The sequence below is a fragment of the Lynx rufus genome, unplaced genomic scaffold (assembly GCF_022079265.1).
Source record: "Lynx rufus isolate CCGP_SWC_20201006 ecotype Redwood Valley unplaced genomic scaffold, mLynRuf1.p SCAF_8, whole genome shotgun sequence".
NCBI lineage: Eukaryota > Metazoa > Chordata > Mammalia > Carnivora > Felidae > Lynx > Lynx rufus.
The window spans coordinates 90,515,189-90,528,952 of NW_025814896.1; the positions used below are offsets into that span (position 1 = coordinate 90,515,189).

The window sequence follows — 13,764 nt, forward strand, 5'->3', positions numbered from 1 at the left end:
CCAAGAAAGATATGAATCCATGATATAACATAATAATGAACACTACAAAATAAAAGGGAATAGAGGGGTCATCACTGATATTGGGACAACTGACAGGCAATTTAGGCCATTTTAGTTTTTTACTTATAGTAAACACCAAGGAAATTTGAAAGCTTTTTAAAAGCAAGGAACAGAATGAGAGAAAATATTCATAAAGGACTTTATATCCAGAATGAACAAAGAACAGTAAGTAAAAGACAGATAGCCAATAGAAAAGTGGGCACAGGACTTGACTAGGTCCTCCAAAACAGAAGTTACCGATATAGCCAACAAACATAGGAAAGAGTGTTTCACTTCGTAAATCATCAGGAGAATGCAGATGAAAACTATATACAGCATATTGGACAAAACGAAAAAGCTGACAATACCAACTGTTGTTAAGAATATAGGATGACCAAAAAAAAAAAAAAAAAAAGAATATAGGATGACCACAGCGCTCACCCATGATGGTGCAAGTCGATTGGGACAAACACTATAAAAACTATCTACTATTTGGGAATATTTACCAATGCTGAACATACAAATAACCTATCACATAGCAATTCCACTCACAGGTATTACCCAAGAAGACTGCATGCTTAACTTCACCAAAAGACATATTCAAGAATATTGATAGCAACCCTATTCATAATAGCCCAAATCTAGAAACTCATAAATGTCCATCGATAGTAGAATGGAGAAAATACATAGTGGTATAGTGACATATTGGAATACTACACAGAAATGAGAATGAACTACAGCTACATATATAGCATGGATAAATCTGATAGATATTAGGTTGAATAAAAGAAATACTATATGATTCCACTTATCTAAAAACCAGGCAAAACTATTGTCTGCTCTTAGAAGTCAGGCTATGGATTATTTGGGGTGGGTAGTAACTGGCAGGGCAAATGGATTCAGGAGATACTAGCAATGCTCTATTTCTTTATCTGAATCCAAGGAACGTTTTCAGTTTGTGAGAAATTCATTAAACTGTACACTTATGATGCATGCGCTTTTCTTTACTACTTATTACACTTTACTATAAAGTCTAAAAAAATTATAACTTTTAGGAACAGGTTAGTTGCCTGTCTGCACCTAAAGTGGCCGACAACATCGTCATTTAACTTTCCCGATATCCCAGATGGCAGTGAGGGCAGGGAAACCTTGGGGGCTCAGAGAGCCTCTCAAACTTGTTTGGATGAATATTTTCCAAGTCTGAGTTTACATAGCTAAAGAAATGTAAGCAATAATTTGACACGGAGGTGCCTGTGAGAGTAGGAGCAGAGGATGGGACTGACTTTAGCTGTTCCCGTATCTATCAGTGCTCCATCCAGGTTATCCTAAATAAATTTATAATCTATATTTAAAAATAATGTGCTTAATAAATGAACATCACTTCAATCATCTCATATAAACATCAGTATAAGAAAAGGTCCCGTGCTTGCTATGCAAGACAGGTGTCCCAGCCACGAACCCTTCCCCAACCCCTCGCAATCTGATACCCATTTCCTAAAACCTCCCCCCTCTAAGGTGTTGCCTGAAGGCCGTTTTAACTGTTGGACTCCTGGTTTGACTCTTGTGGTTTCAACGATGGAAAGTGGAAATACCCTCTGACAACATTTCATAACTCGTTAGTTCTGAGGTCGTTATGACAACGGGGTGGTGGTGGCAGGACAAAGCCAGTCAAGGCCTCACCGGGTGGCAGCAGCTCAGAACTGTCCCTGACCCTCCACAGAGCACAGGTCTCCACCGACGGCAAGACTCCAGGTTTATACACCAGCCAAGTCTCTCTCTACTCTGGCTCTGCTCATCCTTTCACAAATCCCACTCAGATTCCCCACCGCCCCACGCTGGCCTGCAGCTCACCCTCGCCGTGGTTCACACCCACAGAGCCCAATCTACGGTTTAAACGAGTTCCACTCACATCCTGAGCCTCCACCCACTTTATCCTAATGGGATTTTTGGCTGCTGTGCAAATCGACAGAGTGAACGTTTATTTCATTCAAGAGACAAAATACGAGGTGGGATGTAATGAACTAATTTGTTGATTTATTCAGTCATGTGCCAGCATTGTGCTGCGCGTCACCGTGAATGGGAAAAAGTTAACTTGTGTACATCATCAGATTGCGTCATTTTCCTGCTTAAAATAGTCCAATTTCTACCCAAGTTAGAATAAAAAGCAAACACCTGGAAAAGCCTCGTTTAAAATTACAATTACTTTGTCTTTAGTTATGACTTATTTGAAAGTTACACAAAAATACAAAGGTGAGGAGCTTGCTGAGCGTATGTCTCTTTCACAATGTTGCTCTTCCGACAAACAGCGAGACGGCGAGCCTCCCAGACAACTGCAGTTACTAACGCTCCCGCACCCCCGCACTAGAAGTCTTTTCCACCTAGCGTTGCTTTGCTACAAATTTCGCGAGAACACAGGGGTCCCTTCGGCCCCTCCCCGCGCGGCCAGCTGAACTCCACCCACTTCTTGCCCGGCGATCTCCTGACGTCATAGGCGCGCCGGAGCGCTTGCACCCTGGAGCCGGGGGCGGAAGTGCTATCCGCGGAAGTGATAATTGCGCGAGTCGTGGGTGGGATGACCGCGGGTCAGCTCCTTCGAAGGCTGTTGCGAACACCTTCCAGTTCCATGGCTCAGAGCCGAATCGGTGGCGTGTCCCCCTCCAGGGGCATGCACGCGAAGCGCGGGCCTCGAAAGCTCTCCATCGAAGGAAATATTGGTAAGGGCCGGAAAGTGGCTGCCAAGCCTTTGCCTCCCCCGAGCTGGTGCCCGAAAGGCTGGGAAAGGGAGCTGGGCCAAGACCACCCTGCCCCCGCGATCTGATGTGACGGGGCCTTTCCCTTTCCAAAGAGGCCTCTTTGATTTTTAGGATGTCAGGCCTCAGTACTGTCCCACAGTCACGAAGTCCGTAGATAGCCAGGAGTTCCACCGCTTGTTCTGATCGCAATGAATGCGACAAGGAGCAGGGTGTAATTTCTTTTGTTCTCCTAAAATAGGGATGTCGGATTTGGGGGGGGGGGTGAAGTGCCATTTAAAATAGGATTTCAGATTTTAGTGTGTGTGTGTGTGTGTGTGTGTCCTATGCAATATTTGGGACATGCTTTAGAAAAAATTATTATCTATCTACAATTAAAATTTACTGGCGTCCTGTATTTTATCTGGTAGCCCTACCCTGAGAGTTCTTAAAGTTCAGTCATTCAGATACCACTTACAGTAATTTTGCCATGTCTCTCTTCTAGTCCCATATAATTTAACATTTTTCTTAGAAGAAACTCACTTTTTAAACTTAAAACATGTTTTAAAAGTAACTGTTACAAGAGTAGAGACCCGGTATGTTAGATAAAAAGGAACCAAAAAAACCAAATGAAAGCATAACACTTCGGTTTTTTTTTTTTTAATGTTTATTTATTATTGAGAGAGAGCATGAGCAGGGGAGGGACAGAGAGAGAGGGAGACACAGAATCCGAAGCAGGCTCCAGGCTCTGAGCTGTCAGCACAGAGCCTGACGCGGGGCTCGAATGCACAAACTGTGAGATCATGGCCTGAGCCGAAGTCGGGCGCTTAACTGACTGAGCCACTCAGGCGCCCCTGCTTCAGTTTAACGTTAATAAGTTCTGACTTGATGCTTTTACCTGCTGAGGTGCTGAATAAGTGTTGAAAATTGAAGACAGCCTAGAAGCCAACTGAGAATTTCTCATTTTATTCATTCGACAAATAACCCTTTGAGCAACTTCCATATGCTAACACTGTTCTTAACCCTGAGGATAAGCACTGAACAGAACAAATAAAAATCTCTGCTCTCACGGAACTCTAGTAGAGGTAAATAATAAACAGTATGAATTAAGTAAACAATATATTAGATAGTAATGAATGTGATGGGAGAAAATTCAGGGGTGAGAGATTGAGGGAGGTTGCAGTTTTAAATAGGTTCGTCAAGACAGGCCTCACTGAGAAGGTGAAGCAACAACCAGAAGAAAGCGATGAAACGTGGATAACTGGGAGACTCTTCCAGGCAGAGGGAAGACCAAGTGCAAAGGCCCTAAGGTGGATAACGTGTTCAGGGAACAAGAAGAAAGCTGTTGTGGCTGGAGTGGAGTAAGCAAGGGGGAGAATGGGAGGAGATGAGGTCCAAAGGTAAGGGGTGGCTGGATTGCATAGGCCTTGTAGTCCATGTTGGACTTCTACTTGCCACTGGAAAAGATTTGCGCTGTCATGTGACATGATTTGACTTAAATTATAAGAAGGTGACTTTAGCTGATATGTTGAAAGTAGGGGTCAGGTGGTTATTGCAATGGTGAGTTTCAGTGAGTTCGAGCAGGGTGGTGACCGTGGAGGTGGTAAGAAGCAGTTGGATTCCAGTTACATTTTAAGCAGTGAAAACCGGATTTAGTAGCAGATGTAGATGGAGTATGAGGTAAAGAGAGGTCCGTGATCAATCATTTTGGCCTGAGCAACTCGAAAAATGGGAGTTCCAAATTTTCATAAATGAGAGAAGAATGAGAAGAACAGACTGAGCACAGAGGATGGTTTCAAGATTTTACCTTTAGTCGTGTTAGGTTTTTGTACGCTTGGTAGATATCTGAGTGGAGGTGTTGAAGAGGCAGTTTGATATATACGTCTGGAGTTCAGAGTCTCCCTGGACTGGAGGTATAAATGTAGATGGTATTTGAAGCCAGGAGACCTTGTTGTGTTGATGGAAAGGACTAAGCCATGGGGCAGTTAGATGGAAGAAGGAATCAGGCAAAAGAAACTGAGAAGGAATGAGCACTGAGGTAGGAGAAAAACCAGAAGAGAATGATATCTTGGAAGCAAAGTGAAGAAGGTGTTTGGGGAGTGGGAATGTTCAACTGTGTAATGCTGTTTAGGTAGTGGAGCTTTTTGGTGAACTTGAGAAGAACGGTTTTTAGGGGCAGTAGGGGTGAAAGTCTGATTGGCATAGATTCAAGGAGAATGGGAGGTGACAATGGATTCAGACAACTACAAGTTTTCCTAGAAAGGGGAGACATGGGGTGGTAGCTGAAATGGGAAGAAGGTTTGAGGGGGTTGTTTCCATTTTTTTCTTTTTGTAAGAGATATTGGATCATATTTTTAAGCTGGTGGAAATGGTCTAGTAGAGAGGGCAAAAAAATTCGTGAAGCAGGAGACAGGATATAATTACCGGAGTGATTTTAGTAAGCAAGGAGTGGAATCTCTTGCCGAAGTGGAGAGAGGTTGGCCTAAGCTAGGAGCAGAGTTTATCCCTAGGAACAGTGTGCGTGGCAACATAAATGAGTACTGACTCAAGTAGGTGTGGTGGGAACTTGGGGAAGGTCTTTTGGTTGTTTCCTCAGTGAAACGGGAAGAAGGGTCAGCTAAGCAGAGTGAGTGTGAGGAGAGAGGAAAGACATGAATTAGTCTAGTGAGTGAGCAAGAGAAATGTAGAGAGTTGCTAGGCAGCATTAAGGACCCACTTGGACTTAGTGGTCATGGGTTTAAAGTGAGATCAGTCACCACATCTGTGTGTGTTTCTGCAGCCAAATCAGAAACATCAAAAAGATTGAGAAGGGAGGGTCCTGATGGTGTTCAAGATGTTCTGCCTTTGGGAAACATGCCTCTAAGGGAAGCTCTGTTCTCAGAGCCCACAGAGGTACCAAAGTACTTCACAAAAGAGGTACTTGGACAGGCCATTAGGTGAAGTTTGATTTTCCTGACCAATTTTCCTGACCTTTGCGTCTTAACCTTTGTAGATGGATTGCTTCTGCCTTGGTTTCTCTTGAACCAAGACTTACCGAATATGTGCTATGAGGGTAGACTCACATGTGATACAATTCCTGTCCTTTAAGAAGCTCATAGCCAGGTGGGAGGAGCAGACTTCTAAACATCATTCCTGTGCCATGTGATGAGTGCTGTGTTTGCTTGGGCATGGAAACTCAGAATCTCTGGGGTAGGAATTCCCAAGGGGGAGATGAGAAAGGAATGTTCCAGGTACAGCAGGTAACACTTGCCAAGGCAAAGCCTGAAGAAACATGCAGTTTTAATAACAGGGATGTACCTGTGTGGCAGAACAAGAGGGTGGAAGGGTGGACTTGCCAGATGTTGAACAACCTTGTGGACCATGCTAGTAGAGGGACCATGCGGGGGAGGGTGCTGGAGATTTGAGGCCGGTATGTGTCACAACCAGATTAATTTTAAAACAGAAATTGGCCAGAATGAACAAATAGGAAGGTCCATAAAACAGGCACTTTCTTTATATGTCTTGTTTGCTGCAGTACCCATGTGTCTTGTATCATTGCTCTGAGTGAATGAGCAGGAACAGAGTTTGTAGCTAGACTGGTTTTGTGGCTGTTGTTGTAGTAGTGGGAGTGTGGGAAGATGCCGGCCTGGACAGAGGGAATGGAAGGACGGAGAAGAATGGAGTCATTTGAGAGAGATTCTTAGAAGTGAGATTGACAGGACTAGGTGGCCACTTCTAGTATAGAAGATGACAGTGAGGCTTTTAGTTTGGACACTGACTGGAAACTGAAGATGGGAATAAAGGAAGAGGAAGTCTGGGGAGGTAAGAGTGATATGTTTAGTTATCAGGTCCCTCTGAGGCATACAGAGATAGATGTTCTGGGGTAGATTAGGACATGTGCCTGAAATCCAGAGGGATGGGACTGAGCTTTCAGGTATGGAAGTTGTTGATGGTGGGGGTAGCTGTTGAAGCCTTGGCAGTGGATGCACTTGCCCAAGGAAAGTGTGACTAATGACCAGTGGACTGGGGGACCCTGATCTGGCTGTTTCTGGTTTTACCTCCTACAACTCTTCCATCACCCCACACAGCCTGGTGACTGTCTTCAGGCGGAATTAGTCACTGCCTCCTCTGTGTGCTCCCATAACATTTTGTACCCACAAATGCTGCAGCACTTGACTTCTGTTGAGACCTTCCCTGGGTTGGCTGCTTAGTGTTTTGCTCATCTTGGCATCACCAGCACTTAACCCCTGCCTGACCCATTGTATTCTTTCAGTGTTGACCACATGTTTGGCTCCTTTGCTTTGACATCCACGTGAAAGGTCGTCACTGGTGCCCACGGAAGGAATATGTCAAACTGCTTTACAATCCTAGTCAGGACTGAGCTTGTTCTCTAATCACAGGTGGCATCCCCAAGTAAATGAGTACCCATCCAGGAAACTTGAATAGAGGAAGGGAAACCCTTGTCCTGACTGAAGTTAGATATGTTTAGAGGGGCTTTTCTAGTAGTCCTGCTGCTCCAAGTCTTGTTGATCTGATCCTGTAAGTGCAGACACCCTGCTCATGTGTCTGGTATGAGCTGTGAAGCCATCTGCCATGTGTGATGGAACGTCAGAAACTTGGTGCCTGAACAATGCCTGAAAATCTAAGAAATACTTAGCCTATCTTCTAAGTGTATTCATGGCTACGGTATATTATTGCCTCCCAAAGCCAGTTATTTTGTAATTACAAACCTCAGTTGAACAAAGGACTACCATATGAAATACTGGCAGTGAGTGATCTCAGACCATTCTCACTTTGGTTTTCAAAGACCCAACCAAAGCAGAAGAAACTTTATCACTTTTACAGTCTAGAGGCTTGTATATAAAGCAGCGGAGAGAGCTTCCCTAATAGCATGTTTCCTGCATTCTAACATCACTAATGCTCATCTTTTGCTTTTATTGCGTGTAAACAACTGGGCGAAGAATCCTAGCGGAAAAGAGACTATTTATTCTAAACGTTGTATATTGGAGCATTTGTTTCTGTGATTCGCCTCGTTCCATCCATCTCCATTCCTAGGACCTGGCTAGGTACTCAGGATGCAAAGAGGAACAAGGCCAGTCTGTGTCTTCAAAAAGCAAGTGGAGAGAGTGATGGGTCAACAAATAATTATAATGTAATACCTTGGTACATCAGAGAAGGCAGTAATTAGTTCTGCCTCCGGGTGACGTGGAGCTGGAGAGAGTTCAGGAGGGTTTCACGGAGAAGGAGGGAGTGAAAGGATGAATCCTGTGGTGGGCAAAGTGGGGGAGGAAGGTGTTCCAGACCAGTGAGGGTCTCATGCTGAACAGAGCGGTTTGGATTGTTGGGATTGTTTGCTGGGAGCTGGGAGCAACTTTTTTTTGGTAAACATAGTTTTCCCTAGGAAAAACATTAAAAGGAATGAGGGCAAAAATGTATTATGTTTCTTTTAAGCCTGCTGAGTGATTTTTGTTACGTTTGCCCAGTGTGCTTTTAGGCTCAGAGCCTTTCTGAACCTAGGTACTTTGTTTCACGGGTGGATTATGAACTTTTTGAGGGCAGGATCTCAGCCTAGTTCATTTTATAGTACCTACTAGTTAGTAGCGATTCCATAAACATCTCATAAACATCTGGTGAGCGAGTGAGAGATGAATGTGGCATCACATGCAGTTCCTGAAGTAAAGGCTTTCAATTTTCTTTGGAAGACTTTTGTGTTTAAGATAGACAGTTTTATATATATTGCCTTTGTTTGCTTTTTGGCAAAAGATTTCAGAATTGGATTTTTGCCATGTTTTTCATTTTGTTCAGGAGAGGAAAATGCTTGGAGGTGATGGTATGTTTAAGAGGCTCACATGAAATACAGCTGTATTAAATTTAAAATAATACATTATTTTGGACATTACACTCTGACTGCTAGGTTTTAGCAGAATGTAGCAATAGCAGGCATCATAGTTTATAGAAAAATTTGTGGAAGAGAAAAAGGAAAAGATGGACATTAGCAAGAGAACTCTTCGGTGCAGCTTGTGGAATGACAGCCTTGGTGCTAATAAAAATCAACATGTTGAACTAATATACTCTAAGAAAGTACCTTCCCCCCTTTTTCAACTCATGGCGCATATAGTAAAGTTCAGTAATAGCCAAGGCCTGAAGGGAAGGTTTGATTCTGCGATCTGATACCTCCCAAATTTCACAATATTAAAGAGTATATTGAAAGATAACAGTGAACCTGGGATCCAACTATCGTGATAATGATATCATAAGAAGCTGGTGCTCTGCACAGAGACCGGACAAAGGGAGGACTTTTTCTTGTTTGCCCAGTGTTGCATGAAGAGGAATGGCTTTTGGTGGACATGAGTGTTCTGCTTGCTAGGAGAAGGCCAATGTAGCAGGAAAGAAGCAGATGTCACCACTCTTATGAAGCCCCTGGAACACTTTAAAACATTTGTCTTAAAAAAAAAACCAAAAACTAACACAACAACCAAAACCCCAGCAGGAAGAAGAAAAACCTGTTATGATTAGCTATTATATCACTAAAAAAAAGTTATGTTGTGTGTGCTTTTAAAATAAATATATAGCCGAATTATCTTTTAAAATTATTCCATATTTGTGGCCTATGCCTGGCACAGCTGAGTTCCATTAGAACATGGTTTTAAGAACTACTGCCCTATGGCAAATGACCCTGGCTCTCTGAACCCTAGAGCAACATGGATGGCACAGCTCTTAGGACCTGCCACCACCATTTACTGTCATTCTTTGCTGAAGCCAGCTTCTGATTACTCAACTGACTTTCCAGAAGCTTTCGAATGGGCACTGGGGTGCAGGGTAGAGCTGTTGCCCTGGTGTAATTATTCCAGTAATTGGAACTGTAGATTTCCCATTACATCAAATTTGTTGCCATTCTGGGTTGTGTGTGCTTAAATGGCCTGAGTCGATTTCTCAGAGTCCTGACTGCCCTTAGATGAACTAATAGTGTCTGATCTCAGAGGTGAAGTTGACATTTTCTAACCCTGAGGGCTCTTCCTGTCCATCTGCAATAGTTTTTTAGATTGTTTTTTAACGTTTAAAGCATTTAATTCTAACAGTCACTTAATCCCAGCCATCTCAATTACCTTAATCTTTTCCTGTTAATTAAAATAGCTTTTCACTGATAGGCAGGAACCATGTTCTAGATGTAATCAACAACCTGCAATCTAAATATTGACCATCTATGCCAAATATTTTAAGCTAGAGACTTTTTAGGGCAGGCAGACATCTGATAATATATAATAAACTCAACCAATTTGTAATTCCTGTCAGTCTCTTAGGTACTTCATGATAAGCCTGTAGGCTTTTATTCAGTAGTCTGGTATGTGGTTTTAGAACCTTTATTAAAAAAAAAAAAAAAAAACTACCTCTGTTGATTTTGAACAGATCGTAATGGACAGCAACCTCAAATATAAGTATGCATCAGGATCACTTTGGGGCATACTTATAAATGTGGATTCCTGGGTCCCAACCCCAGAGAGTCAGGTCCTGTTAGGAAACCAAAAGTAAGACCCATGAAGCAATCAAAACAATTGAATGCTAAACATACTTTATTTTTTTTTTAATTTTTTTAATGTTTATTTACTTTTGACAGAGAGAGACAGAGCATGAGCATGGGAGGGGCAGAGAGAGAGGGAGACACAGAATCTGAAGCAGGCTCCAGGCTCTGAGCTGTCAGCACAGAGCCCGACACGGAGCCCAAACTCCCGAGCTGTGAGATCATGACCTGAGCCGAAGTCGGATGCTCAACCGACTGAGCCACCCAGGCGCCCCTAAACATACTTTAAGCAGTTAATAAATATTTCTTATTTGATTCAATTGCCCCATATGGTAGAAATTCCATGTGAACTAGAGACATTCTGAACCCATGGAAGAGGTGGGGCCTTGGCCTTGGTAGGGGAAAGGATTTAGACACAGGCCTGGAAGAGCAGGGGAAGGCATTTATTCACTGAAGTGTGGGAAGAGCAGAGGCTGGGCGGATGTGCAAAGGCACGCATGGGCTGGGTGGAGGTGGAACTGAGAGATGAGCGTGACTGTACAGAACGCACAGGTTCATGATGTTTGTTCTTACCCTGTGTTGTTCAGACAGGAGTTGGAGTGGTGTGTAATCGATGGCACATATTGGATGTGTGGGCTCTTCTGAGACAATCCCTTCACGCCTGATCAGTAACCCTGGGTGGCTGGTAGAATTGACTTGAAGGGCACCTCCCTTCCTTCTCTTGGTTCCATTAAATGTTTCACTCAGTCAGATCATTATGCTGGTTTGTGGTTCCAGTTCCACTCTGTGTGCCCTAGAGGAGCCCCATCTTCTACCTGCAGAAACAGAATTACAATTGCAGTGACAGATTCTTACCCAGAAGGCCAGACCAAGTGTAAAGGATGATTAGCTGATCTAACTCAGAGGAGTCAGGGTCTGGAAAAGCTTCGTGCAGGAAGTACATCTGAGCAGAATCTTGAAAATTGAGTAAGCGGGTTGACCAGGTGAGGGGAGAAGATGCTCCAGGAAATGGGAGCACATTTGCAAAATCACATTTGCAGGGAAGAACATGGCATGATTGGAGTTTGGTCAGCAGGAGCTCAGGGTGCCTGAAGGAAGCCGAGGCCAGAGAAGTATATGCAGATGTTATTATGTCTCGTAGACCATGGTAAAGGGTTGGATTTTGTCACAAAAGCAATAGGGAGCTGGTAGAGGGTTTTAAGCAGTGTTATTTTGTGTTCAGTGTGGCTGCAGTATGGATGATAGATTGAAGAGGGCAATGCCAGAGTCAGAGAGGCAAGAGATGAGAGCCTGATCTTGAGCTTGGAGGTGGGAATGGAGAGAAAAGGAGGGATGGGGAAATTTTAGAAGGCAAGTGCAAAAGGACTTGGTGGCTACTTGAGGTTTGGCAGAGGAGGGACAAGCCCTGACACTGAGTAGATGCTGCTGCCATACCCGGGTCCAGGATATGGGAAGAAAGTCATTTTGGTGGGGATGATGATGACTTCATGTAGGGAGCAGACTGATTTTGAGGTATTTGTGGGACATCCAAGCGGAGGTGTCTGGAGGGCCCTTAGCGAGTCTGGAGCTCAGGAAGGTATAGGCCAGACATTGGTGTAAATGGAAAAAGATAATTTGTTGTGCTAGGTTGGTTTCATCTCCAGAATATTTCTCAAAAGCAACCACAACTTTCCACGTCCTCTGCCATCCCTTGGTTCAGGCTACTATTATATTCTAATCGGTGTGGCTACTTCTGTTTGCGGTCTGTTCTTTTTTTTTTTTTTTTTAATTTTTTTTAACGTTTATTTATTTTTGAGACAGAGAGAGACAAAGCATGAACAGGGGAGGGGCAGAGAGAGAGGGAGACACAGAATCGGAAGCAGGCTCCAGGCTCCGAGCCATCAGCCCAGAGCCCGACGCAGGGCTCGAACTCATGGACTGCGAGATCGTGACCTGAGTCAAAGTCGGACGCTTAACCGACTGAGACACCCAGACGCCGCCCCGTTAGCGGTCCGTTCTTACACAGCTGGCAGAGTGATCTTTTAAAAACGAGATGGAATCTGGGGCACCTGGGTGGCTCAGTCGGTTGCGCGTCCAACATCGGCCCAAGTCATGATCTCACGGTCTGTGAGTTTGAGCTCCACGTTGGGCTCTGTGCTGTCAACTGAGAGCCTGGAGCCCGCTTCAAATTCTGTCTCTCTCTCTCTCTCTCTCTCTCTCTCTCTCTCTCTGCCCCTCCCCCGCTCATTCTCCCTCTCCCTCTCTCTCTCTCTCAAAAAAAAAAAAAGAAAAATAAATAAAAAATGAGATGGAATCTTTTCATTTCTCTGCTTAAAATACGTTGCCACAGATTTCCCATTGCTCTTAGAATAGATTTGAACTTCTTACCATGCTACGAGGTCTTGCCTGATCTGGTCCAGCCTGCCTACCTGCTCCTCCAAACATCTTGAGCCTTTGCTTGACCATGTCTCTTCTAGGCCACAGGCTTCTCTTCTGTCTTGTCATACACCAGGTCCCCCCACACCCCCCAGCCCTTGCTTATGCGGCTCCCTTTGCCTGAAATACCCTTCCCCCATCCTCGGCCTGACTAACTCCTCACCTTTCAGCTCTTCCCTCAGAGAACATTTTCTTCAGAGGAACCTTCCCTGGTCTCCTGTGCTGTATTAGAGCCGTCCTGCATTTTTCTTTCCTACCACTCAACACCATTTGTTATTGGTTACTTCCGTGTTTGTTTAGTGTCTCCCGTGCAAGCTCTGTGAGGGCAGAATCCATCCTATGTTTTGTTCATCACTGTACCCCAGTGCCAGATAGTCCTGAGCCCATAGTAAGCACTCCGGTAAATACTGATTAGGTTTGTTGAGTGAATGAGGGTCATAATCTTAATTTTCTTTCTTGAAAAACTTGCAGTTTTTACAGTCACAGAACATGATTCACGCATTACAACTTAAGTAGCTGATTTCATCTACTTCTGGTAGTCTTACATTTTTCAAGGTTATTAAATAGTTTGCCTCTGGGAGGTTGAAGCATTAAAACTGCAAGTCATATCTGAAAGGTATTTATCTTCCCTAATGCCTCTATTCCTTATGGCGACTCTGGTTAGCAGGGCCTGACCTATCCATCGGCCGTCGGACAGTCGTATGGCACTGAGTTTTGAAATTGGGAAACCTGGTGCTTGTTGCCTTAAGTTGGGTCTTTGTGGCAGAGTTTAGTAGCAGCTTCTCCTTCAGCCCTCATTTGGGAAGTGTCCCAATACGTGCTGTTTGCGTTGCAGCTGTGGGAAAGTCCACCTTTGTGAAGTTACTCACGGAAACTTACCCAGAGTGGCACATAGCTACAGAACCTGTAGCAACATGGCAGAATGTCCAGGCCGCTGGCACCCAAAAAGTAAGTTTTGAGTTGTGGTGGGTAGTTGGCAGGCATGGGTGAATAAACTCATTGTAATAATCTAATTTGCTCTGAGTTGGTGAAATAGCCCAGTTTGAGTCTCTGTTTTAAAATACTTCCATTCCAGAAAGCAGA

The 13,764-nt window shown here is 43.9% G+C and overlaps 1 protein-coding gene across 5 annotated transcripts in view; it reads left to right on the plus strand.

Moving 5' to 3' along the window:
* The first annotated feature begins 2,581 nt into the window (after positions 1-2,581).
* DGUOK (deoxyguanosine kinase) overlaps positions 2,582-13,764 on the plus strand; it is a 28,670-nt gene continuing 17,487 nt past the window's right edge. For 4 of the 5 annotated variants that reach the window (XM_047068387.1, XM_047068390.1, XM_047068388.1 and 1 more), the window contains exons 1-2: positions 2,582-2,753; positions 13,517-13,629. In XM_047068387.1, coding sequence (XP_046924343.1) covers positions 2,612-2,753; positions 13,517-13,629 — 255 coding nt within the window. In that variant the 5' untranslated portion in view covers positions 2,582-2,611. The remainder of the gene's footprint in view (positions 2,754-13,516; positions 13,630-13,764) is intronic. The other variant, XM_047068391.1, reaches the window with a different exon arrangement.